Source organism: Paralichthys olivaceus, chromosome 1 (genome assembly GCF_024713975.1).
Source record: "Paralichthys olivaceus isolate ysfri-2021 chromosome 1, ASM2471397v2, whole genome shotgun sequence".
Lineage (NCBI taxonomy): Eukaryota > Metazoa > Chordata > Actinopteri > Pleuronectiformes > Paralichthyidae > Paralichthys > Paralichthys olivaceus.
This window is the reverse complement of record NC_091093.1, coordinates 11,355,305-11,382,058: the sequence shown is the minus strand read 5'-3', so window position 1 is coordinate 11,382,058 and position 26,754 is coordinate 11,355,305. Positions and strand designations below refer to the sequence as shown.

General features: G+C 40.4%; 1 protein-coding gene across 3 annotated transcripts in view; it reads left to right on the top strand.

Annotated features, from left to right (window-relative positions):
* Positions 1 to 26,754, top strand: part of LOC109624845 (protein unc-13 homolog C) — a 104,967-nt gene that overhangs the window by 34,985 nt on the left and 43,228 nt on the right. For all 3 annotated transcript variants that reach the window (XM_069519816.1, XM_069519882.1, XM_069519732.1), the window contains exons 10-16: positions 858 to 1,027; positions 3,233 to 3,348; positions 3,563 to 3,726; positions 11,498 to 11,654; positions 12,035 to 12,103; positions 20,871 to 20,960; positions 23,030 to 23,158. In XM_069519816.1, coding sequence (XP_069375917.1) covers positions 858 to 1,027; positions 3,233 to 3,348; positions 3,563 to 3,726; positions 11,498 to 11,654; positions 12,035 to 12,103; positions 20,871 to 20,960; positions 23,030 to 23,158 — 895 coding nt within the window. The remainder of the gene's footprint in view (positions 1 to 857; positions 1,028 to 3,232; positions 3,349 to 3,562; positions 3,727 to 11,497; positions 11,655 to 12,034; positions 12,104 to 20,870; positions 20,961 to 23,029; positions 23,159 to 26,754) is intronic.

Sequence of the window (26,754 nt, the reverse complement as noted above, 5' to 3'; positions counted from 1 at the left end):
ACCCATACTGACGTGTGAACTACTGAGATTTTTCGTGTGTTTGTGTTTGTGTTCTATTGCAGCCACAGACTAGGCTCCACACCTGTAATGAGACTCCAAGAGTGGCTATAATAAAACTTTTCCCATTACTACAGGGATGTAGATTAATAGAGCGATACATTACTATGTGCTTGGCAGAGAGCAAAGCCTCGGACTTGTGCAGCAGCAGCCAGTGCTAACCCTGGAAAGGGATTAGTTAAAAAAAAATACTGCAGATACTCTTTCTCTGGCTGTTGCACCCAAGATGTCATTAGAACAAAATGTAATCTGTTGGTTTTAATTCCAGAGCTGAACAGTCTGACCCCATCTAAAGCTAAGTGCTGTGGCCACCTCTGTTCTGTTTAGCAGTGTCATGTGAAATGGCCGCCCGCATCTGCACTGATGTAAGGAGGGCCAAAGAGATATAAGGCTTTCACAAATAAGAAATCCCTTCCCTGATGAGCTAAGCATACATTTGGAAAGAATATAAATACAAAGGTCCATGGTAAAGGTTATGCAATGTCTTGAGGAAATTCTTCCTGCCAGCCAGAGAGCCCCTCTCCACAATCCCATTCTAAATATGCACACCCACTCATGCATACCCATCCATGTGAGCACACTAATACACACATTCCCTCATTTGAATCCAGGCAAGATATTTTCTCCATATGTTACTTAGAAAAGGGGCAAAATATATGTCTCAGATTCTTGAATTGTGCATTTGCTGCTCCACTGAATACCCCACTCCTATGAGCTGGCGCTGAATATGCTGTTGCTGTTTGTGTTGTTCATGTTATTGTGATTGTTTTCACCTGGCATAATCATCTCTCGACTTGCAGCGAATGTCACAACGCCACTGACCGCATCAAGGTGCGTGTGTGGGACGAAGACGATGACATCAAATCACGGGTGAAGCAGCACTTTAAGCGCGAATCAGATGATTTCCTGGGCCAGACCATCATCGAGGTTCGCACTCTCAGTGGAGAGATGGATGTGTGGTACAATCTCGGTATGTTACCCATTTTAGCTTGGTGCCTTTTGTTACAGATGAGATGAAATGATGAAATGATAGTGGAACGTATTACATCTTCAGATAAAATGATGATTCATTTAAAAAAAAAAAAAATGCTTTGAAATAGGACCCCTCTCTTATTGTCAGAGATAGTGATGGTTACATTTACTGTCATACTCATGGCTATAATGACAGCATTAGATTGATTCGCTACTGATAAGGCTAAATTATGCTCGACATTAGATAAATATACAGTCTGAGCCTTCCTTCCATACTCCGTGTCCATTTCGTTTGTATTTGTGCACGACTTCTGAAAGCTACATACGAAACAGCTCAAATGGAGCAGTACCACTGCAAATCATCAGGGGGCAGTGTATCCAGTAGTTTAAGGGAGACGACCGTATGATACAAGACAGATGATTCAACAATGGCAGAACTTTTTGAGAAGACACTTTGTGAGTTGGTAAGAAACTACAGGCCTTGATGATGTAACTTCTATATTTTGTTGTCAGAAACTCTAGATTCTGACTCATACTCTAGAAGTATGTGCAACGTGATGGTTATGTCGTTTGAAACATTCATATTTATTTTTGGACATAAGGGCAGCATAAGTAAGCCTTTATAAAAACTTATATTTGGTATTAAAGAAACAATTTCTATCTAGCAAAAGCAACCTCTCCAATGTTGAATATTGTCTTAACACATGCAACACAAGCCTGAGGTTCTTATTATTTTTTGTCCATTTATTAAATGACCACTCTACTAACTTAACACATGAAGTTTGGTTTATTAACTATTTCAATCATCATTTTTTGAGCCTGTGATAATGGTGGTGAATCTCTGCAGGTTTGTCTCTGAAGTGAACCCTGATTATGTCAGTGTTGTTAGCAGAATAATCTCAGTTTTAGATACTTGACTAAAGATTTTTAACAAAAACATTGAAAGCTGGGTTGTTGAATTTTAAAGTTGTGGATATTTACCAGTAGATGTTGATGCTGAGTCTTGTACTCTCATATGTCACTGGTTTCACTACACAGCACGAGGTTGGCAGCATAATGGGAGCTCCCACTTCTGTTGAAGTGACTGGCGGCTGCTGTCATTGTTTGCCTCTCTAGCTAAAAGGAAGCAATTTGTGCTAATAGTGACCCCTGCCCACTGCTGCTGCCCTGTGCTTTTTTAAATGTCCAAAATGAATATCTAAACAGGCCATTGCTGGTGTGGGTGTCACCCCTGCAGCTGCTCTCCTCTCTAAGCCTCTTCATCTCCTCTTCAATCTCTGCGTTTGCACTTGCAGCACTGTCGCTTTGTCACGTTATTATGTTTCACTTGTCTGACTCTTGACCAACTGACTGTAGAGGAAAAGTTCACACATTTGAAACAGAGAAGATGATTTATATATGGGGCGCAGCTGTGAAGGCACCCCTACAGCTGTGAAGTCATTAGCTCCAGGACCTGTTGGCAGTGTGTCTCCCTGCATTTGTATGTTTTTGTGACTGTGCGTGTATCTACTGTACATGCTTTTTAATATTCAATTAAAGTAAATAAATTCAATTTCCACAAAAAAACCAACTCATTTCAGCTGCTGATAATCTAATGCAAGTGCAGTGAGTCAGTCATTGCTGTTGTCTACATGATGTCATACCATATTACCATGTTTCATTAATGTCACTTGTATTTGAACCATAAGTGTTTCATATGTCATGAATATGGTCAAGGACACATTTTTACTAAGGTGGACAGTAGTATTGTTAAATGACCTTTACATTGTTCTCAGTTAGTGGAGTCACTATTTATGTGCTTGAGTTTTACTTCTTTCACTTGTTCTACTATCTGATGCATTGAAAACATTTTGAAATTAAGATCAGAGACATGACTAGAAATCTAGTCTCCTATTAAAGTGTATTTGTTTAGTTGTTGTTTTTAACCCATTTGTAAAACACTTATTAAGAACAGTGCTATACAAATATAACTTCTATTGTAATAGTAACTGAACTGCTCAATCCAGGGGAAAGAAAACAGGTGTTAATGTATGAGTTGGAAAAAAGCTTTTAGAGTTTGAAAGGTGATAAATATATACATTTTCACAGTAATCTATTATTTTGTGGTACTAAGGACAAGAGCCAACTCTTGCCCTCTGAAGAAGTGGCATGTTGCATTTCAACTGATTTCCAGTTATGTTGAAAATGCTTGTTTGTGTTACAGATAAGAGGACAGACAAGTCTGCTGTGTCTGGTGCCATCAGACTCAAGATCAGTGTGGAGATGAAGGGGGAGGAAAATGTGGTTCCTCCTCACGGCCAGTACACCTGTTTACATGAGGTAACCATCATCATGAAAAACTTAACTCCAACAGTCGTCTTTGGGGACAGTAACAAAAGAAAAGTAAAACTAACCAAAACAAACAGGATCATAGTTACTGATCTGCAAAAAAAGTTTGATTCCAGCTGTGATATGGGTCCTAATGGGTCCTTTCACATGACGCCATTCTCCATTACCGTAACCTTTTGCTCCTAATCTCTTGTGCCACTCACAGAACCTGTTCCACTACCTGACCGAGGTGAAGAACAGCGGTGTAGTGAAGATCCCGCAGGTGAAAGGGGACGAGGCGTGGAAGGTCTACTTTGACGACGTGTCTCAGGAGATAGTGGATGAGTTCGCCATGAGATACGGAGTGGAGTCCATCTATCAGGCTATGACGTTAGTACCACCCTGATCTATGGCCTTTTACCTCACCAATCTGTCACTGTCTCATTCGGCGGAGTGGAGGAGAGACAGAGAGGAGAGCAGGAGACCAGAAGGAGAAGAGGAGTAGTAAAGATGTCTCCTCAGCAGAATCAGAGCTGGGAGAACTATTGAGCTCCCAAGTTTGATTGATTAATTGGTCATATTGATCATTGATCATGGACATACATAAACAGTCTCACTTCCTCCTCTCTCTCTCTTTGTCTCTGTGACCCCGGCGAACCATTAATGTATTTGTCCCCCTTTGTCCCTTGTTTCTTCTCATACACACACACTCACTCACACACACACACACACACACACACACACACACACACACACACACACACACACACACACACACAAACACGTACAGTAGGTACATGTAAAGACACACCAACTGTCACTTTGAAATCAATTAAATATTGATCAAGGTCAGGCAGTGTTACACTGTGCAGTGTTGATGTGTTGGTTACATCTGCAGAAGTCTGCATCATCACTATTAACTCCTAAGCTGCTTTAAACATGAACTGAACTTTATAGATACTCCATATTTTCTCCAGTGGAGGTGCATATGTGATAGCATATGGTTGATTGAGAGGTTCTGCAGTTTGTGCTGACTTTCTCCGCCTGGCCTTCTTGTAGAAAGTCTGCAAATAGTCAGGAGAATTCAATGTGTGAACACAACAGGGGTTTGCTTCTAAAGCGCGACAGATGCAAAAATGAAAAAACAAAAGAAAACAAATACTCCCAGTGAAAAAGTGGTGTCACACATGTAGGAGACACCGACAAAAATGTCTAGTGAGTTTGTGGTGATTAGGGCCGACGACAGCGTCTGTGTGTTGTAAAGATAAATCATGTGATCTCCACAGCGGAGTTAATATGTTGCTTCCTGCCTCTCCCCGTTGCTCCCTGCTGCTCCACTTCTTGCCTGGGTAGAGCAGTGGAATCTTTTGCTGTTTTGTACACATCCGTGCAGAGAAACCCCCCCCGCTGTGTTGTGCATGTGTGAAAGGCAGACTGCTGGTAAACTCAGTAGCTAAGGAGTTTACCCGCAGGTTAAAATGGCTTTAGAGACATCTGTCTTCCAATACAGTGGCCAGTGTAGCTTTGCCTTGTCTTTATACAGCAGACATTACATTTTCTAGGTCTGATGCACCTCTTCGAGTCATTTTATGCCAATTTACCCAGAAGTCACCACTTTTTCTGGTGCATGTCATGAATTTTCTCAAAAAAAAGTTAGCATAAAAACTCATATTGTATTGTACATAATATTGTTATTGGTTTACCACCCTTGGGGTACATCATATTCTGAATGTCAGCTACCCACATAGTGGCACAGTTTTAAACACCACTTTCACACTTTTCTGTTCATTAATTGCACTTATATTATGCACTTATTTACCTACGACATCAGAATTTTTGCTATAATAACCATTGCCCTCTTCTACAGGAAACTGGCTGAAGTTTGGGCCAAACTTAAATTGCATACACAATGACCAAGAGAGCTTTTTGAGATTAAGATTTTTGCCATTGGCTTTCCTTTGTAGCCAGAGCCCAAGATGAATAAACCAGTTTATCTGAAATAAACAAATGTTTTGTGTCATGGAAACTAATAAACTTTAGACTAACTAGTGACTAATATAATGAAATGAAGTGAAGCAGCTGCAACTAAAGAAAAAAAACTGCCCTTCATTCATGAGCTTTCATTCTTTCTGTTTTTAAATATTATGTATTTCAACAGATTAAATCTGACGGAGCATGGACAATACTACTCTTGCACAGATCTGTGGAAAATTGTACTGTTACTTTTCACTAATGAGTCTGTTCAGCTGCTCTTTGCTTGAGTGGTTTTGCTCCTCTGCCTTCAACTTAAAGGTTCAGTGTGTAGAATTTTGTGACATCTAGAGGTGAAGTTGCATGTTGCTTAACCTCCCCTTTCAAACATGAAAGAGAACCTGTGGTAGCCTTCAGTTGTCTTAAAAACTCCAAAAGTGTTTAGTTTGTCCAGTTAAGACTACAGTAAAAAAAAAAACATGGCAGCCTCCACAGAGAGGACCAGCTTCAATTTAAATTTAAAGCATACCGAGTATCTCGGAGTATTGCAGTATTGGGTACGTTTATTCATCTATAAATGTTTTCTGCCCCACATCAGCACACTCCCACCCGACTGTGCCTACTCCCACTCCTCATCTGACCACAGAAGCTCTTGCCAGTATTCATCAGACTTTCTTTCATGTCTGTTGCCAAAGTTTAATCCATTCGATTTGTTTGTAATGTTTCTCTTTGGTTACCTTCTAACCACTGCTGCGACTGTGTCGACTCATGCTCAGTGCCTGCTGAGGCTCTTTTTTCTCCTTCCATCTTTATGAAGTCTCACAATCTGCTTGCTAAGGGCTGCTGCACACTAGAGAATAATCGGGCCGATTTTAGACCCGATTTGCCCCTTCCGACAATTATTGGGGCGTTCTCGACTGGAGGTCACACTGTGCCGATTATCTGCACAAATAATCCTGAAGTGTGGGGGGTTTACAAAATCATCTTAATGCTACTGATTGAGTCGGAGACTCAGCTCAGACAGAAATGTACGACTCTTTCAGTTTATGCTGTAAAATGTATAAGCCTTCTAAGCCATAGGTTTTTTTTTTTTCCAGAACACACAATATTGCTCCTCCGTGTTTGTTTTTCTTTCTTTTTTCATGTTCAATGGCATGAGTGCTCCACACTCCAAGTCAGAAGGTGGTGGGAATGTACCTAAAATTCATTCCTGAACCACCACAAAAAACTGTCACCAATTTTGTGAGATTTCAAATCTCTGGAATCACCACTGTGAAATTGTTCGTTCTACAAACTGAAAATGTGTGGTCTGATGTTCTGGCCAAATCGTCAGGTGTGTGCGTTCTGACGATTATTTATATTTTTAAATCGATTAAATCTGTAATTTTGTCTGTGATCTCCCACGTTTAAAAAAAAAAAGGTAAATAGTTGAAAATCCTCTTGTGTGCAGCAGCCCTAAGGCAATTTCCTACCACATGGAGCCTTTCTGCATCAGACACAATAGAGAAAGACCAAAACTTAGGAGACAGCTGGGGTTCACAGAAACTTTTATGATGTCATTAATGAAATTGGTCTTAATTTAAAATAACAGGTGCTGCTCAATTGCAGCTATCACAGGTTTGCTCACTTTAGTTTCATGAGGCTGCACTTTGCAGAATAAAACACTATATGTTAACTATACACAAGATCAAACACTTAGAATAACTTATAAAATATATTTTTTGTAAAATGTAAAGTTTTGAATCACTTGACAGCTAAGTGATATTACACATCAGTTAATCAATCAATCAAACCTTTTTATAGTTACAGGTGAGTGTGCTTCAGTGTGATCCACAATTAATTAATGAGCCAAGAATAGACTAAACCAATAAACATTTAGACAATTAAATTCCATAAAAACGATTTTAAAAGTTATTAAAAAATTAACAAGTACATTAAATACAATAAATAAAATCTAATGAAATGGAATAAAAACACTTACGAAAATATGAAGACACAGATTGAACAATATTAAAAACATAAAATGTATAAAAAACAGTTTTATTGTATGCTCTTCTTTCAAATGCCATATGTGCAAAATCAAAACTACTACTGCTCTATTTCCCCCCGTATTAACTGTCACAGATACAAATACACAAATATAGACAGCAGCTTTGTGTTACACCTCCTTATCTCTTGTTCCTTGTTTGCTTTTGGCTTCTGTTGCATTTCAAATAATGATCTAATGAGTATCCCTCTCAGCATCACTACATTCAATCTCAGCTGAAACCCTCATATCACATCCCAACATGCACCTTTCCAGCTCTCTCTCCTCTGCAGGATGCTCTTGTTGGACAGTCCCAGTATCTGACTGTGTAATTACCTGCTGCTTGACTAAATCAGACACTAATTGCACACAGACTGTTGGCAAATTTGATGAAAATTGCAGCTCATATTTGTGCTTTGATGTTTGGAAATCTGACCTCGTGTAATCCTTAGATGAAGCAAGTCTGATGCAACATAGGAAATTACAATAAAATAATTTCTATTAAATATATATTTTTTAATGTTGTGTAACAAACCAATGGTTCCCGCAGCAGGTTGTTACATGCAGATTACTTGTGAGTGAGTGTTCTCTTTTTTTGTTTTTATACTTCTCTCCCATCTTTCTCGTTCCACTGATCTCGATTTGGTCTCAGAAATCCAACAGCAGCTCTTTCATTTGTTCTCTTACTGGCCCTGGAGGTGGGATGTGTCACTGGGTTACTGTTGAGCTGTAAAGCTGTAAAGCTGTTTCAAGGATTCTTAAACATCCAACACCATTAGCCATCGTGTCCACATAAGTACGAATTGCAGCTGCTACCATAGCAACACCTATAGCATAAGTGTTGTTGACATATTAAAGCTGCAAATTGTTAAGGAGCTGAGAGGTGGCAGACTGTCTTTTCAGTGTGACGGGGTATCGCAGCTTGTGAAGCGGTTGTTTAAGTGAAATAGTAAGCAGTCTTATTACCAGCTTGGCATTTGTCATATGTGCACTTTATGCCTCACCAGAAATTTATGAAAAGCTTTACCTCTCTGTTTGCCTCATCATAGAACCTTAACTCCCAGTCACTCCTGACATGATGGCTGCATAAATCACTATAGCTGCGACACTCCGCCTCCTGTGTTTCCCCATCACCACCGACCCCCAGCACACCCCTCCCTCATCTTCCTTTATCTTCATCTCACTCACTCTATCACCACCCTTACCTCCCACTACCCCGTTTTTTCCTGTTTCTCATCTTCTTCTCATTTCTCACAGCAGTCTGAAACCATGAAATAATATGGGAGTGTGTGTGTGTCTGTGTGTGTGTGTGTGTGTGTGTGTGTTGTTATATCCATCCGCTGGTAAAAACCAAGGCAGGGTGACGATAGGCGTAGAAACATCTCCCTCCTGAAAATTGGCTCAAGAGATCCAGCTCTAAAAGCGCTGTGGGAATTTAGCGGATGCCAACATCACTCTCTTTGCATCACTGCCTTTGCTCGCCCAACCCCAAGTGCTCCTGGGTAATTTGGAGGCTGAAAGCAAAGTAATTAAATAGGCCTCCCGATGAGAGCATATTTGTGTGCCTATTTGTGTGTTTGTGCGTGTGTGTGTGTGTGTGCACTTGGGAGGAGAGTAAATCTGTAATCATTACTCTGCATAACTTGGTGCATTTTCAACCACTTCATAAAGCAATAAGACACTGAGGCAGATGTTCTTCATTTCAGAATTTGGATTCACATGGTCACCTGCACAAAAATATTAATGGAACAACATGTTGATTTAATATATCAACCTTTAATTTATGTTGACAGCATCAGATATTGCAGTTCTTATTTTGAAGTGAAGGCTGAAGGTAAAAGACAGCACAGTCCATTTTTGAGAAATCTGTTTTTACAAATATTTAAGAATGAGCTTTTAGGAAATTCTATATTTTTAGAGCTCAGCCTACTTTGTCTTGTTTTAAATTCCCAGGCATCTTGACTGTAACAAAACTTTATCAAACTCTAGTATAAATAAATCTAGTACTTGATCAATATGTGGAATTGATTACATAGTTGAAAACAGCAATTAACATATTCATGATGTTATAGCATTGTATTCGTTTTCTGTCTTGTGTCAGCCAGTTTAAGCCCTTGACCTGTTTACACATCGGCTCAGTCAAACATTACACAGACTTTGTTCTCGGGAGCTGGCAGTATAAAGAGTGTTTAACGTCCGAGTTGACAGATTCTGGCATTTGCATTCACACCTACAGCTCCTCCAGGTAATGTTTAGAAAAGTTGAGGTGTGCAGTGGATATGTTAAAGCAGGTTTTCTGCACAGCCTCTGTCTGGGTAACAAACTGCTGCTCTGCCTCTCACAGTGTGGACACAGAGAGAAGTGAGCCTCTCACTTGCATGGAAGCACTGGCAGCTTCTTTCTACAAGTATCTAAGGTTTATCCAAAAGGTTGCTAGATTTGCTGCAAGGTGTTTTCATGGGGAAAAAAAATGCTTGAAGGGGTCTGATAATTTAAAATGTTCATGCCAATTAATTTTGAAAGAGCAACAGCCAATGGGGAAACTGCTAACACTCAAGACAGCCAACCAGTGCTAGAACTTCAGTTAGGCAGGCAACACATTTGGCCGACCAATAGTGCAAGCCACTCACTCACTCACTCACATGTAAAGCATTGCCTGAGAATAACGCAATTAATTTGCCAATAAATAAATAAAACACATGGATCCAGTCAGTATTTTCACAGATTACTTAATTATTGTGCATATGATGTACTGTCACTCATAACACAACCCTATATGTGCTTTATGAATGAGAAGGCAGCTGGCAGCCAGTCTGTATGTTCGCTATATAGCGTACATACACACACACACACACACACACACATATATATATATGAATTATAATGTCGGAGGTATTCCATATGGATTGTGAAGCAGCAGTATGAAGTGTTAAGATAAGCTTATGCTCTTCACTCAGCTAGAGATCACTGCTCGAAACAGGCTCTCAGGCTGCAGCACTTAATTACTGCTGTAGTGCTCTATCAGCTGTGTGTGTGTGTGTGTGGGAAGAGAGAGAGAGCGTTTACTGTACCCTGACATTTTGTTCTTCATTTTACTTTTTTCCTCGTTTCTAATTTATATTTTTTCTTCCTTCTTCGATATTGTCCTTTCTTCCTTGCTCACGCCAATAAAGCACATAGGACTGAAAATTGAAATAGAGCAAATGGCAAATGTGAAAAATCGGAATCGCCGATGCATGTGTTTCTTTCTCTCCCATTGTGTATATTGCTTCAAGTCCATGAAGTTAGAAAAGTGCTAAAGACAGGAGAAAAGGACAAAAGATGTCATGTTTGCATAAGTAAAAGAACAATGTTTCAGTTCCTTCTCTGGGGAAGATGACTTGAGTAATTTTAGCACACTGCAGAATACTGACACACAGTTTGTGGAGTCACCTCAGTGGAAGAGACTTGAACTTGGAAGTGCGCATACGTGTTTGTCTCAGTTGTATTTCTTAAAGAATGAAACAAACAAAGTTTAATGGCACACTGTAAAATCAACATATATCCCCTCTTTGGATGTGTATTGTGGGCCCCCAGGCGAACCCTGGAATCAAACTCACTTACTTACTCTATTTCTTTGCAGCTTTCAGCTGTCATTAATAGTATAGGTTATATAGCTGTAATTTATGACATCATTTGCCATAGATAGTCATTGAAGACACTTTTTACTACATGAACAGGTCAGTGAACTTCTTATGCACCAGGAGTAATTGTTTGGAACATTAAAAATGTGCTGTCTCCTCAGAAGATGAAAGGAGAAAATAAAAAAGAGAGAAATACTGCAGTATGTCTGCTCACTTTTTAGTCTACATACATAGATACGGTAGATGTAGTATGCATACTATATAGTATTATATACAGGGAAGGGACACTTTCCTCAGCTATAAAACACATTTCTCACTCTGTAACATATCGATTGTGTTATTTTCCTTAGGCTGTAGCGATTGCTTGATCATTTTCTTTGTCTATTTAAATCTTGCACTTGATGCTGACTCTCACATTGTGTCTGTTTTCTTTATGTTTTTGTCTATTGAACCTTGATAAAAAGATGATTTTGCTCCAAAATGCCTACAGCACTGCCCCTTGTGCCAGATGGAGTAATAGGTGTTCTTTTTTCCTCCGCAGGCATTTCTCATGTCTGTCCGGCAAGTACATGTGTCCTGGTGTACCAGCAGTGATGAGCAACCTGCTCGCCAATATCAATGCCTACTTCGCCCACACCACCACCACCACCACAACCACAGCCTCTGCTTCTGACAGATTCGCTGCCTCTAACTTTGGAGTAAGTGTGCTTATTCTTGTAATCTGACATGTGAAAACAGTAAAACAGTGATTTATAGTAATACAATGCTAAAAAAGGGTTATATATGGTCTTTAGTTAAAACATCTGTTGCTCTCTTGTATCCCGTTTAAGTATCAGAGGTAGCCACCACTTCCTAATTGAACTTTTAATATGCTAATGTTATTAGGCATCCAATAACATTTCCAGGCAGAAAGCCGAGCTGGCAGTATGGCTGCATCACAACATTTTGTTCCAGGAAGTGAAAATGAATCACTTCGGGCAAAGTGATGCTTGAGTCCACTCAGTGTTATACATTTTACAGTTAAAATGCTTTCGATGTTTTGACAATGAAGTGAATTGTGTCATTGTTTTCCTGACAGAGGGAGAAATTTGTCAAACTACTGGATCAGCTGCATAACTCACTGAGGATCGATCTCTCCAAATATCGGGTACGTGTGAGCTTTTTTACATGTGATGCGTTTACTGACATCTTGTTTGTCTTTGCGGCATCCGATTGGCAAGCTAGCAACATGCAGGTTAAGTTAAATCACCCGTAGGTGTGGATGGTGGATGGTTGTCTCTATATGTCCTGTCACGTTGTACCCCACCTCTCGCTCAGTGTCAGGTATGATTGGCTCCAGCTCATATGATCCACGGTGTAGATAATGGTTGGTTTCTCAGTGTAGCCTGTCACCTCAAAGTAAGGCTCTTTTCAAAGTTTTCTGTTAAATCTCATCTCATGTCCATAGTCATATCATCTAGAGGGACGGCATTCTCACAATGTTTCTCTGGTTCACATTGCAGGGACAATGTTCCTTCTCTGTAAAAAATGATGGCGGTTGTTTCGTTTTCTTCTTTGACAGAAGTGATGATATATAAGCCACCTGCCATCTGGCTGATTTGATAGAGGCTTCCAGGTTGATTCAACTCTGTTTACAGTACACTGTGTGCTCTCTACATCTGGTGTGGAGCAGCGATCCATTTACAACTCGCTGCCAATGCCAAATGTGTGTGTCACCCTCCAAATGTGGTTATTGACTGGATCCTCCTCTTTGCTGGGTTCAGTTCACTCTGTATTGTGTGTATGTTTCCATTTTCATCCCACAGTAAAATCACAGTAACTGCACATTAATGTCAGATGGAAAGGTTTTCTATTACATATGAGGATTATGATGAGGTAAAGGTCATTATAAAAATGATAATGTCACGGAGAATGTCATTTGGTAATATCACATGTGCTTCTCTCATCTTAACATTAAGTAAATGCATAAAATATACGGCTATGAAGACTTGGTGGCATAAGACATGAAAAGTATGAGATGTGATGTATGAGAGACAGAGACAGACAAATGTCACTGGTGCTCAACAAAAACAAAAAAGACTGAGATTTGATGAAATGCTGCCAGAGAAGCAGCTGCATGGCACCCATCTTTTCTTGAAAAAAAGAAAGAAAAAGCTGGACTGTGTGTAGATGCTTCCTGTAACTTGTTTTAGTTGAAGATGGAAATGACTCAGATGTTTTTTTTTTTCTTCAGTCGCTGTGCGCTTTCACAGCTTTTAACCAGCGGTGTAGTCGGGACACATAAATATCAATAACCAGCCTGTGGTGTAAAGCACGACCAGTGGCTTCTAAAGAAATAGTGCTCCTCGTGGTCCAATGAATAGACCCTGTCGTGTGTCCAGCTCTCTGCCTGCCACAGTCGTTTATGGATTTAGTGTATTGGACACCTTGGAAAGTACGCTATGTAATTCCACCTCTCTTTACATAGACTATAGAAGATTGATTTGATGTTGGCTATTGCGATTACAATCAAACATGTTTTAAAAGACAACTATACATGCAAGTTTTATTTAAATAAGGAGAAATAATTCATATTTTTTATGCTGTATCCATTGTAGGAGGCTTCTTTATAATTTTTTGTTATGTAAAAAGATACAAAACTGTACAGAAGTCAAAACAAAGGTGGTGCCCAGAGGAGAGAGAGGGAGAATATGAAAACTATGCTTCTGACATCATGAATGACAATAAGTTCAACTTGTCTTTTTTTGGGGATTTTCAGTGAATGATGACCACAAGGCAACATTTTCCTGCAGTATAGACTTTTCTCGTTCAAATGTTATACGCTGTGTATATGTTATATGCCATGTAAACTGCTGACTTTGAGGCTACATGTGGTCTGTGGCCATGAAGTGCACACTTTATAAATAATTCTAGAATTATATTAGATATAAAATCACATAGAGTCTATATGTGACAAAGTAAGATAGATATACCTAATAGAATTGTACATTTAGAATTAACACAAAACATTTCATTTGTTCCACCCTCACAACTACACACCTTTTTAAATTCCCAAAATGAAGAGGCACCCTAAATGTACAGCAAAAGTGACCACTCAAACAAATGGCTGACATTAAACAGCCCCAAAAATGGGGAAGTGAAGAAACTGGAGTCTTGCAGCCAGACGTTCATCTCTGATTGTCAGAAATGTGCCGCTCCCAGGCCACTGAGGGTGCCGCTGTATTTTACTCTGGCAGATTGAAATCCTGACATACAGAACATAATCTTCTAGAAGAATCCCAGAAGAGTGTAATCCTGTTAGACACCACACACACACACACACAAACACACACTAACACACACACACACACACACACAAACACACACTCACTCACACACACACACACACACACACACACACACACAGACACACACACACACACTCATTTCCCTCACCCTGTATACGCACATGCAGGAGCATAACACAAGCATGCACAGAGCTGTGGACATGCACAGAGGCTTTTATCCTCCCCCTCTCTCCCTTACTTTTGCTCTCTCTCTCACTCACTCACTCACTCACTCACTCACACACACACACACACACACACACACACACACAGAGATGACGACAGCCTCCCTCGCACACATTCTCCCATACAGTATGTGCAGACATCCACTCTGCAGTTTGACCACAAACTATCACTGACTCACACACGGTTATGCACCTGAACAGCCAAAGACTCACATCTCCACCTTTCTTACCCTCTCCTCTTTAATGTGACACAATGCAGCGTGTCTTCGACTGCGTGATTGCTTTTGCTTCTCTGTTCTTTGTCACGGCTCGCTGTGTGAAACCACATGTGCTTACAGAGACACACCCTGATTGCAGCACATTCAGCCGTCAGCCAGCAAGTAAATAGTGAGAAAGAGAGGGGACTTGAGAATGAAGTTGTATATAACGGGGAGGGATAGAGAGGATTTGGAGAGAGAGGTGGATGAAACAAACAGCGAGATGGAGTTAGAGGAGAGGGGATTTGGACAAAGAGGGGGAGGGTTGGATGGATGTAGAGATGGATTTGGAATAAGAGGAGCGGAAAATCAGAGTAAGAAAAACAGGAGGTATGATGGGTGGGTGACTGAAGGAGAGAGAGGGTTAAGTGAAGGAGAGATGGCCTCTTTTATTTTCAGACGGTCCGGCTGTCTGGCGATAACACATTCACCGAGACCAGTCACAGAACATCACATTGGCTTCACCTGCCAGTGCTGCCCTGCTGCTCTCTTGTCAAGCCTGCCACAGACCAGTGGTTCACACACACACACACACGCACATGCAAACACACACACACAGTTCATACTCTCACTTTCTAAAGCTGTGCTGCAGACTGAGCCTGCCACTCTTGGACAGTAATAAGATTCAGATCCGGCTCCTCCGCCAGTTCACCGTATGGGTTTTCCTATAATGACATTCTGAGGGAGATTGAGTTTGCTTTTGTAAAACAGAGGGCTTGAATCAGCAGTGAGAGAGCCCGGGTGCCGCTGCCACTCTACATTTGCTGCATATGCATTACTTCCCCTTAAACTTTACTCTAAGGGCCCTGATGCACAGCGAGACCTTGTATAGCCAGTCTGTCCCAGCCGAGATTAGCAAGTTTCTCTGGGTCGGACATAAAATCTCAGTATTCAGAGCACGCTGCAAGGGATTTGAGCTGTTAGCTCAGTTTGATATGAAGTGAGGTTTGTTCTGTAAGCTCCCCTGGGAGTTGTGTACCATTATCTTAAAATGGAACTCTGCAGAACTACATTGGTCCTTTTGCGAAAAGGTTATTTCATGCTAACAGCTGGTTTGTTTGTTTTGTTATGTGCAGGAGATTCTGCAGCCTCCTTTGCTGAGAGGAGCGTAGGGATATAGTTGTTCCATACTGTAGAGCAGGATGACATCATCCACACTGAAATGTGACCAAAATTGCAGTCGAATTCTAGAGGTGTTCTCTACAGAACAGTCTACAGAAACATACAACCTCAACACCACACATGCCATTTTAAAGTCTCTGGAGGAAGAAAATGTTAAGAAAACAAAGCTGCATCTGGATTCTAATTTATTCAAAGATCAATGAATCTCAACTCAGTACGCAGAACCCTGAACTGGAAAATCAGCTGTTGCCTTGTCTTGAACGAGCTGTTGTTGTGATTGACAACATCACTTTAGTGGGTGAGTCCCAGATGCAACAGATTTTATTTTATCTGATCTTAAAGTTTATTGATATTGAACGTATCAAGTGTATAAATCACACCAAACTCAACACTGTATTTTCTCGGGCCCTTAACAATACTCATGAAGTATGAAGTGTAAGGCCGACAAGATGAGCGGTTGTGGAGATATGTGACAGACAGAGATTTCTGGAATTAGTAGATGATACAAGTGAAAAATTAAGCACAGGAGACAGTAACTAATACTTTCTTTCACTTTCTCCACCTGTTGTCTTTGACTTGCACCTATTTAATTAGTGATACAGCCTCTGTAATCTGCACAGAGAATTATAAATTGGATGTTTCAATGCAGTGTTACATCATATAAAGAAAAATATTGAGTTATTATCTTTAATATTAAAATACATTGCATCAATACATCACACAGTGTTATCAAATTTTTTTCAGACTACCCCAGATACTAATACTGAACTCAGACACACAAACTGAGAAAGTTGAAGTAGGTTAGATTACTGTGAATTTAAATGAAGATGGCAGAACGGGGCAGGCAGGGGCGGCGAGAGCAGAACCAGGGTAGGTAATGGCGTGTGACAGGGATCTTCTGATTCAGGAGGCAGACCATAGAAAGGGGGAGCATCAATCCGAGACAGAAGGAGAACAAAGGTTTGCCAGGCTAAACTCAAACATGAGGAAAATATTTAGAACCTGATTTCTCAGGCGGTTCGGCTATAACGCTATAACCCCCTCCCCCCCAGAAATGTATAGTTGTCATAAATATTCATGTCATTTGACTAGTTTAAAGCACCGTTGGCAGCAATGACAATGACTGGCCTTCTTAGAAATGATCCTATAATCTTGGCACACTTTTGCTCCAAGCTTGGCCAGGTTACATTCGGAGCATCGCACAGTCATTTTCACGTCTTTCCAGAGATGCTCTGTTGGGTTCAGGCCAGGACTCTGGTCCGGCCTGCAGGACAGACTTCTCTTGAAGATATTCCACTGACTTTGGGTCATTACATATTGTATGTTGAAATGTTTACCATCCCTCTAACCTAACCCCTGAGCACGATGTTTTTCTGCATTAATTTTTCCTTCTATCCTGACTAATCTCCCAGTTCCTGCCTCAGAAAAATATCCCGATAATATGATGCTGCCCACCCCCTGTGTCTGACTGGAAGGGTGGTATTAATGAGGTGATGCTCAGTGCCTCATCAACACATCAGCTTTAACTATCGTTTATCTTCGAAACAAGAACCTATCTAATCTTGGATACAGATAGTTTGTACATCACATGTCTCCTCTAAAGTTACCAGCAACGGTGTCCCGTGATCATATGACAATTACAACAATGTTAGCAAGATTTCACACAAGTTAAGCCTCTGGAATGACTTCCACAATTGTGAAGAGGACCCTATAAAAGTAAATGGTATACAGGTCTGCTCCAGATGAGTGTATGCCTTTATTAACTTTGTTCAAGCAATTCTTAAAGTATAGTCAATTCAAATCAAGTTATACAAGCATCTTGATGACCAATAGTGAAGTAAAATGCACCAAAGCTCAACAGCACATGCAATTGTCTTCTACTTGTTTTTACTTATTATGAAGCATTGTGTGTAGACTGATATGAAAAATAATACATTGAATGCATTCTAAGATTTAAGAGACAAAAACTTGAAAGGGTGTGAAACCTTTATATTATACACCAACAGTAGAGCTACATGATATGAGGAGGTTCAATCAGTCTCACTGTGCCCATGACCTGACATTATCATACATTATGTAGTTCTACTGACCAATAACACATTTGTAGTTGTGGTCAGACACAGAAACTGAGAAAGTTGCTGTAAATGTTTTCTTTGCACAGTTTTTTGATGTTAAGAAGTTATAGCCACTTGGAGTTTTTCTGTCATTGCTGGCGCTGGCCCAACAAAAGATCCAACATATCCAAGCAGAAAGACAAAGAACTGAAAGCTCATCAGCATCACTCAGTCATGTCCCACCTCATGATGGACTCTCTGACATCTCTGAACGGCAGTGCTGATGTTGTCTCTACGTCTTGTTCAGAGATGGAAGTTTTGCTTTCTTAGTATGCCTTCCTGCTTCTGGGCAATAAATCTTTTTCCTTTCCCTTTTGTTTTTCTGCTGATGAAGTTAGAGTTTCTCATTTCTGGTCTTTCTGTATTCAGACATAGGAGCTGTATATAATTTATTTTCACTATTGTGCTTCTAGAAACACCTAACGTTGAGATAGGTGTTTCTCCAGAGAAAGATATATCTGTGGATTTGCTATTATCATCAGCATTTTCGAAGTTGGGCACCGGATGATCCATCTTTGTTTAACAGCAGAGAAATAGGCTGAATTACAATTTACACTCTCTCCACCGGTTCTCATGTTCATGCTGTTTTTAAGCTGTATAGTTATTCTAGATTAAATGATCGGTGCACTTTGGTGAACCTTTACCACCTCCAATCAATACAGGTTGTCGAAAACCAAACTGACTAGTTGGCAGGAACATTTTGTTTGCAAATATTTGGTTCTTTTGAGGAGCACACCTAGCTCATTTGTAGCGACTGTGATGAGTTTCAGTAAGCACTTGTCCCCAAATATTAAACAATTACCCATTAATTGACATGCTACAATGTGAAGATAATGTATTTTGTTTGCATTTTGAGTTAATCATTTAATTTCTTAACCAAGCAGTGGATCACAGCTCCAGTTTCACTGGAATACACAGTGGCAGTAATGAAAACACAATTTGTTGTGTAATTTAACTGTAATGTAACTGTCATTGTATTTTCCAAGATAAAGATATTTATGTTGGAAAAGCCACAAAGCTCTGATCACTAATTAGCAACATAGTGCAGTATCTGTTCTGAACCTGCCTGCATGGAATGGGCTGTTTACTTGGGCTGTAATTATGCTGCATGGTGACAGCTTTCTTTCCGAAACTGATAACGCGACCTGCAGTTATTGAGCCAGAGCAATTAAAGACCTGCTGTGACTCAGTCTGCTGAACCATGGACATGCACAAAGATCTGTTCACCTGTTTATTCAATGTTCAGTAAAGCTCGGCTCAGTACACAGAAACGATTTTTTAGAGTCAGTTGTGGTTGCTGTTGTCATGATTAGGAACTTGATGGTTGATGAGTCCCAGCCACGGCTGGTACAGAGCGCTGGTCGTCTGTTTACCCAAAGTTTGTGTCGAACGTCCACATTTCACCAAAATTCCGCACTGCACTTCCTCTTCCCCTCAATAATATACACACCGAGTGTGAAACAGATAAGATGAACGGTTCTTGAGATATGTGAGTCACAGACAGAGCGACAGATGTGTCTGGAACTACCAGAGTGAAAATCACATTTCAGTGTTCATTTGTGTCAAAGTCACAATTCTTACTCCAACAACACATTTTAAACAGTTGTAATAACAGTTCCAACACAGGGATTCCAGGAGGTTTACAGACAGCAGCTCTCAAGGTTACAGTAGAAGCAATAATAACCACAGGGACTGATGGTTTCTCTCATGACTGAAGGCTACACCTGTGTGACGTTATTGTAAGAGAAATGTCAGTGTCAGCAGAGAGAGAGAGGGAGAGAGAGAGAGAGAGAGAGAGAGAGAGAGAGAGAGAGAAAGAGAGAGGCTAATGACTGATGGCACTTCTGGGCTCCATGCTGTGATTGAGACAGGTGTCGGTACAGTAGCTGCAAGAAAACTATTTTCTTTTGCTGTAATTAAAGGATTTATATTAAAAGGAATCTGCTGAGAAACAGGGATCTCCAGCCAAATCAAATTTTAAAATATATAACTGCAATCTCTTGAATAAAAACTCTCATTGTTTTTATACAATGTAGTGATGTTATTTCATCCATCAGCAGCCAGATCTAGTATAAGTGGTGCAACCTGAGCAAGCTGTGTGTCAGGCTTGTTTGTTTGCCCACAGGCTGTTTGGTCTATTTTATTGAGGTCTACACGTTCACTTAAACCAGACTTTTCATACTTATTATTCCTCTAGAGAAATATAGTGTCAGCTCTCAGGAGACCGGTAACTGTCTGTAAGGCAGTCGCACAATTTCCTTTCACTCAGTCGGCTGGCTATGACCATGTCCATCATCTGCTGAATGTTTCTGCTTCTTTGAAAACTGCTCATCATAAAAGTCTCTTCGCTGCTCACGTCCTAAATGTGTGAGGTTTTTCAGTCGAGTTTTGCCTCAACTGATGTGTTGATCTCAGACAGACCTCTGCTGCAAATGAGTTGTCAAGCCTACAGGTCGCTGCGAAGATTTGGCTTTATTTCCTGATTCTCTAGTGTGCATTTATTGACAAGGAGGAGGAACAGGATACAAGAATGTTTTTGTTTTTTATTAGAGCACTGAGAGAGAAAGAGAAGTAGGATAATGTATGGGGCAACGATGCCTTTCCTCAGGGCTGTCAGGGCTTTATATGCTCCCCGTCACGCCGCTCTGCTCCGTCTGATGACTTCATGGCCCTGAAATAGAGGTTTTCATCAGCAGAGACCTCCCTTGTCCACTAAACGATAAGACAGACAGTCATTTCGTTATGATTGCTGGGCATTGCTCTGTAATCAATTTCAATGTTTTGGCCTAAGTGATGTAATGTGGTGGTGGTGGTGGGGGTGACATTAAAAGGCTGTTTTCAACAAGATGTCCTCACTCCTCATGTTATCTTCCTCTCTCTCTCTCTCTCTCTCTCTAACTCTTACTCCAGGATAATTTCCCTGCAGGAAACCCAGAGCGACTCCAAGATCTGAAATCCACTGTCGATCTGCTAACCAGCATCACCTTCTTCAGGATGAAGGTATAGTCTGTGTGTGCATGTGTACGTGAGACAGAAAAACTCTAAGTTTCAGGAGCAGGTAACAGTTTGAAGAGCAATAAAGCGTTACAGTGACCTGTCCCACTTTTAGAACAGCTCTGGTTCCGATTGTAAATTTCCAATTTATTTTCAGTTTAAAAGAAGTTTATTGCTTGGAACCAGACCAACCAGCTTCAACTTGATTCATGACCATTTGATATAAAATATTTGAAAACAAAAAAAAGAGTGCACAAAACTATTTATTTTGTTATTTTAAGAGTGAAGGAACTACCAGACCATAAACCATTGCAAATCATCTTTTTCCAACAACATCCAGAGCATTTTCCTTTAATTTAACTTTGTTGTCAATACAGTGTTGCAATATATTTAAGTTTGTATCATGTATGTGTGTATATAGTGTTTCATATAGAATCCTACTGTAGTAACGCCAAACAACCAGAACATAGGAGACATGGCTTTTCGTGGTTTCGCTAAATACTTCCATGTCAACAGAGACCTCCACCATTCAGAGATGTTACTACTTCACTTATTATATACATATACTTATATCACGTATTGTGGCATAGTGTAGTACTACCTCTTGACAAAACAATAAAACATTCTTAAAACGCAGTTATATCATATGAACTTGTGGCTTCTAAAGGAGTATATGAGATTGTTTTTCAATCTAGTAACTTGAGATAAATCTACATTTGATGTTTACAAGAACATTATGGCTGATGATCAAAATCGCTATTAAGAAATAAATTGGATATTTACTTGCGGAACTACACTGTTAAGCTCTACAGGGGAGCAATTCAGTTAAAGAGAAACTAAAGAAAACAACATTGCAATAAATAATGTTACACCACAGTGAGTACTGTAGCTTCCTGATGTAGATGCCAATCATAAGGTTTCATCACAGAAGTGCGACGCCATCGACTGACTGATACACCGTCAATACACAATGACCGTAAAATCTGCCACTGTTCGATTACAAACATAAACCCAGATTGATTTTTGCCATGTTTTTATACACACTCATAATTCATGGAAACCCCCCACTCCCACTTCCCCAACGCCATTAACCATCCAAATGATTTATTACTCTACAATTTCTCGACAACAGGCTAATGCATCTGGGTTGTGTTTGTGTGATGTATGTTGACTTGCATACAATAGTAGGCCTCTATGTTCCAAATGCTTCCAGCTCTGTCTTGTCTCCTCTCCCCCTCGCCGTCTCCCACTACATGTAAAGCTTGACTCCATTCAGTTCTTTTGGAGGAGGAGGCAGTGTGGAGGGGCATAGCACTGGCGCACTGAGGCATAACTAAGATGGCAGCTGTGAGCAAAGGAATGAAAACTGTCACTGTAGGTTACCAAGGCTTTCACTCTGTGTCATGCCCATGCTGGGCTCTACTGTGTATATGCATCATTGCACATACACAGGAGCTACAGCGACTGTTCAGTATACAATACAATGAACATACACCTAAAGTTCCACTCTGGCCCCATGTCTGCTTTGGTATACAGAATATATGAAGGTTGATATTTTTATCCACACATATTTCAAACATGTAATATGATATCATTACATTATCACTTGATTGATGGATGCTACTGTACAAAGAAATACAGTTAAGATAAAGTAGCAGCCATTGAAGTAGGTTGCTGTGGTGGCAGTATTCTAATTTGTCCTGCCACAGTTTTATAATGGACAAAAACACGTTGATACTTCCCGAGACCTCTAATTATGCTGCATTGTATAACTGTCTGCAGAGCGATTTGTCACATGCTTGCGCTATCTTCCATAAAGACTTTACTGCCCACATAGACAGTCACACCTCATAGTTTCAGCTGCGGCTGTGCACATAACTGGCAAGGGGTTATTCTCTGTGCCTGTGTCTCAGAATCTTTTGCGCATGAGAGTTACCTTCATGCGCATGCACCCCCACTACAGCCATAGATTGAATTAATTCTGAGGGTACAACTTCTGTTGTACAGTATAAACAGCTGTAAGGCCAAGGTGAGCACCTAACCCTGAGTTCAACACTGTTTTTGTGTCTGTGCAGGTACAAGAGCTCCAGAGTCCACCACGAGCCAGTATGGTGGTGAAGGACTGCGTGAAAGCATGCCTGGACTCGACGTACAAATACATTTTTGATAACTGTCATGAACTGTACAATCAACTCCTCGACCAGGTAAAGAGCTTCCACATTTGTTAATATATCGCTGCCTCTCTGCCTTTTCCATTTCATGAATGTATGACTTTTGTTACACTGGTGAACATAAAGACTCTACAAGGGCAACTTGTTTGTTATGCACAGAGTGAACAGCTGCCAAAGCCTTGAGATCTTTATATTTCTCACATTACATCATGCAAATGTAGTGATGTACACAGTAAACAATGTGTTACTTCAGCAGTTAAAGTTTTCTCAGGGGCCTGGTTCAGTTTGCTGTCAGCTACACTGTAATTACATGGGTTTCTACTGCAGCACCAGAGCAGGGGTTAGCTGTACTGTGATACTTGATGATCTTTTTCAACACACGATGGTCTCCCCCTCAGCTCTGTGGCCGTGCCAGTGACTAGAGAGACTGTTTTGTTTTGTAAGTCTCACACTGGGCCAGCGTGACAAACTCAGCTAACAGTAAAATCCTATGAATAATTCCTTACTTGGTTTTACTTGTCTTCTATATCAAAACCGTAGTGTCTAGTCAAAGTATTCACAGATACAATTCAGAGAAACGCATGTGATGCGAAGCTGGTAAGGTTGATGATGAAGATGGTAGCTGGAGGAGGTTTGATGTTTGTTGTGTTGCTTGCGGTTTAATCACAATGACAAAGTATACAAAAGCATGTGAATCTAAACTTGATGAACACTAGGTGCTGGACAGAAGCATTTATTATTCATGTTTTCGTCACTTATTTATTATTTGGGTAGTTACATCATCTGTCATATGACCTCTAAGTGCAGGTTTATGGTGTCTCTTCTTCTTTTTGTCTGAAGAAGAGCTTTTAACCAAAGTGTTACCTACATGATGAAATAGTTTGTGGGAGCATTAACTGGTGTTTGGACATTTCTCATCTTCTGGTTTTAATGTAAATGAGCCCTGCTACATGGTTCTCGTGTTGGACTTCACAAACTTGATCCTTCTATCACGCAGTTCAGATGCATGGCTCTCAAAATCAGAATAATTAGACCAGATAACCGATGTTAAATGTAGTTTGGATTAACTTAATGATGAGCTTAAATTCTTGACAAAGAAAACCTGGAAACCTGCCTTTAGTTTTCGGTTGTATTTCAAATTGAACCCAGTTACTAGTTCAGAGCCACTCTACCTTTTTCCAGAAATTCAAAGTGAAAAAAACTTTGTTAAAATTTTTGATAGGTGCGGAAGCTGTTATTCCCTTTCTCACCTCATGTGCTAATATGGTATCACCTTCATCTTGTCATAAATCTCACATCACACAGCTTTAGTGTGTTTTGTGTTGATGTGTGACAGTGCCAAGAAAATATAAATTCAATCCAGCATGACTGGAAATCAATAGGCTATATATCATGACTGACGTTTCCCCGACAGTGAAAATGTTGCAGACTCTGCATGAAGGACTTCAACCTTCAAAGAAAGAGAGACTCCACGGTGAAAAGATAAAGCAGCCAAACGTCAGGCAGAACTCACCTGATGCTGGTTGTCAAATTGAGTAGTTACAGACAAATGATTATTATATTTCAGAAAGTATAACTCACAAAATATGTCTTGCAAATTGCAAAAGAAGAATCCTAATTCTGCTGAACAAGAAGTTACTGCATGTTTACAATCTGGTGGACAAACTAATTTACGGACTGATTAAGGTTAGTCTATAGGAAGGAACATTAGCTTAAAATGTGAAAGAGGCATCATATTTGGGGTTTTTATAGCCCAAAATATTTTCTTCCTAGGGTTAGCTTCATAGCTAACTAGCTGACTGTCATTGGCTTACTGCTCCATATCTTGTTGGCAGCTCTGCCATGTGAATGCCCAGGGGGCGTATTGCTCTTAAAAGCATAGTACCATTATCCACTCACCACTATGCTGATGGAGGGGTGGGTGAAGTGTTAGAGTCCACAAAACACTTTTGGAGGCGCAGGGGTAAACAGAAAAAACATACTCCATGCTGCTTGTGTGGTGTCATCCAAGTGTGTTCGGACATTCATACTTGACTCCAAATGGCATCATTTACACTATGTTATAAGCCTTAATGTTTTCTGATATCCTCCTCGGAGACGCGTTCACATTCTCACGGACACACAGGAAAACCGCAAACACTCTCTCTTGTCCAAGTTCATGTGGTCATGAACTTAGACTAAAAACATGGTGTAAATGACACCATTTCAAGTCTAATATGAATGTCAGGCCTTATGGACACTCGGACGACACCACACGAGCAGTATGAAGGCATGTTAGGCTTTTTCACATCTGAAGAAGTGTTCACTTTGGCTGAAACCCTGTTTACCCCTGAGACTCCAGAAAGAAGAAATCCAGTAAGTAGATAATGAGTGAATTTTCATTTTCTGATTAACTATCCTTTTAAAATGAGCTGTCCGTGGGTCCATTGCAACATTCTTATCTTGAGGCAGCGATTGCTTGATTGACCAGCACAAACCTGAAATTATTATACCTGAATTCAATCTGAAATAATTTCAGCTCTACATTCTCCAAATAGGAATATACGCCTACATAAGTGACAAGTAGCAACCTTGGACTTTGAAATGCTCTAAATTCCCATGAACCTCGAGCTTAGATCAGTAAAATGGAGCCCAATATCTTAAGGTTGTAATTGGGTGTAATCCACTCAAAAGCTGAATAATAGGCTTCCTGTGTTTAAACAGCCTGAGGCGTTGTAAGAAATTACCAAACCGCCGAGATAGACACTTTCACTAATTACATCTTTGTCCACCACAGTTTCACAGTAGACAGCCTCTCCATCAGTTTTCCTCCAAGGCAGAAGACGGCAGCTTCACCCCAAAGCAAACCTCACAGTGGCTTTAAATTATTACGTTCACGTACACTAGGTAGCCTTTGACTCAGAGGATAGAACCCATTTCAGACCCCAATTCTCCAGTTGCTAATAATGACTGAGTGCGGCGACAGAACAGCTGACACGGTGGCCAGGCAGGCGGTGAAATCTCCCAGCCACAGCGAGGCATCTTGCGTAACATGACAACACAGCTCTCTACTGCTTCTGCCTGGGCATAAAATGACTAAAAGGAGAGGGGGTGGGGGTGGGCAGGGGGAAATGTAGCTTAACAGTTTCTTAAATCCAAGCAAGAGAGAAGGGATTTTGAACTGTAAGAAGAAGCAGGAATGGAAAGAGGTCAAACACATCATGGGAAAGGGCAGAAGGGAAAAACGACTATCATTTTCTTCTGGCTCATCCAGTGTGAAGGAATGTGGAGTGACGATGGTGCGCAGGATAGAAATAATCCACCTGCACCTATGCGAAAATGCACATATATATATGCAGACTTGATTATACATTATGCAAATATGAATGCATAAGTAGAAGCAATCTGGTTTTGAAGAGGGAGGTTTGTGATCGCTGGCAGGTGCACATATGCAGGAATCCACTGTGCCTGTTTGTGAGGGAGCCACAGAGGAGTTAGGAGACAACTGCACTTGTTCTGAGCAAGCAATTCAAATTGATTTGTTAAGTATCTCTCTCACTGACATTATCTCATATTTGCCAACAATACCCATGTGGTCGATTTAGCTGCGTTTGAAGAAGGTACTTTTCTTTTTTTCTTTTTGTCTTTAA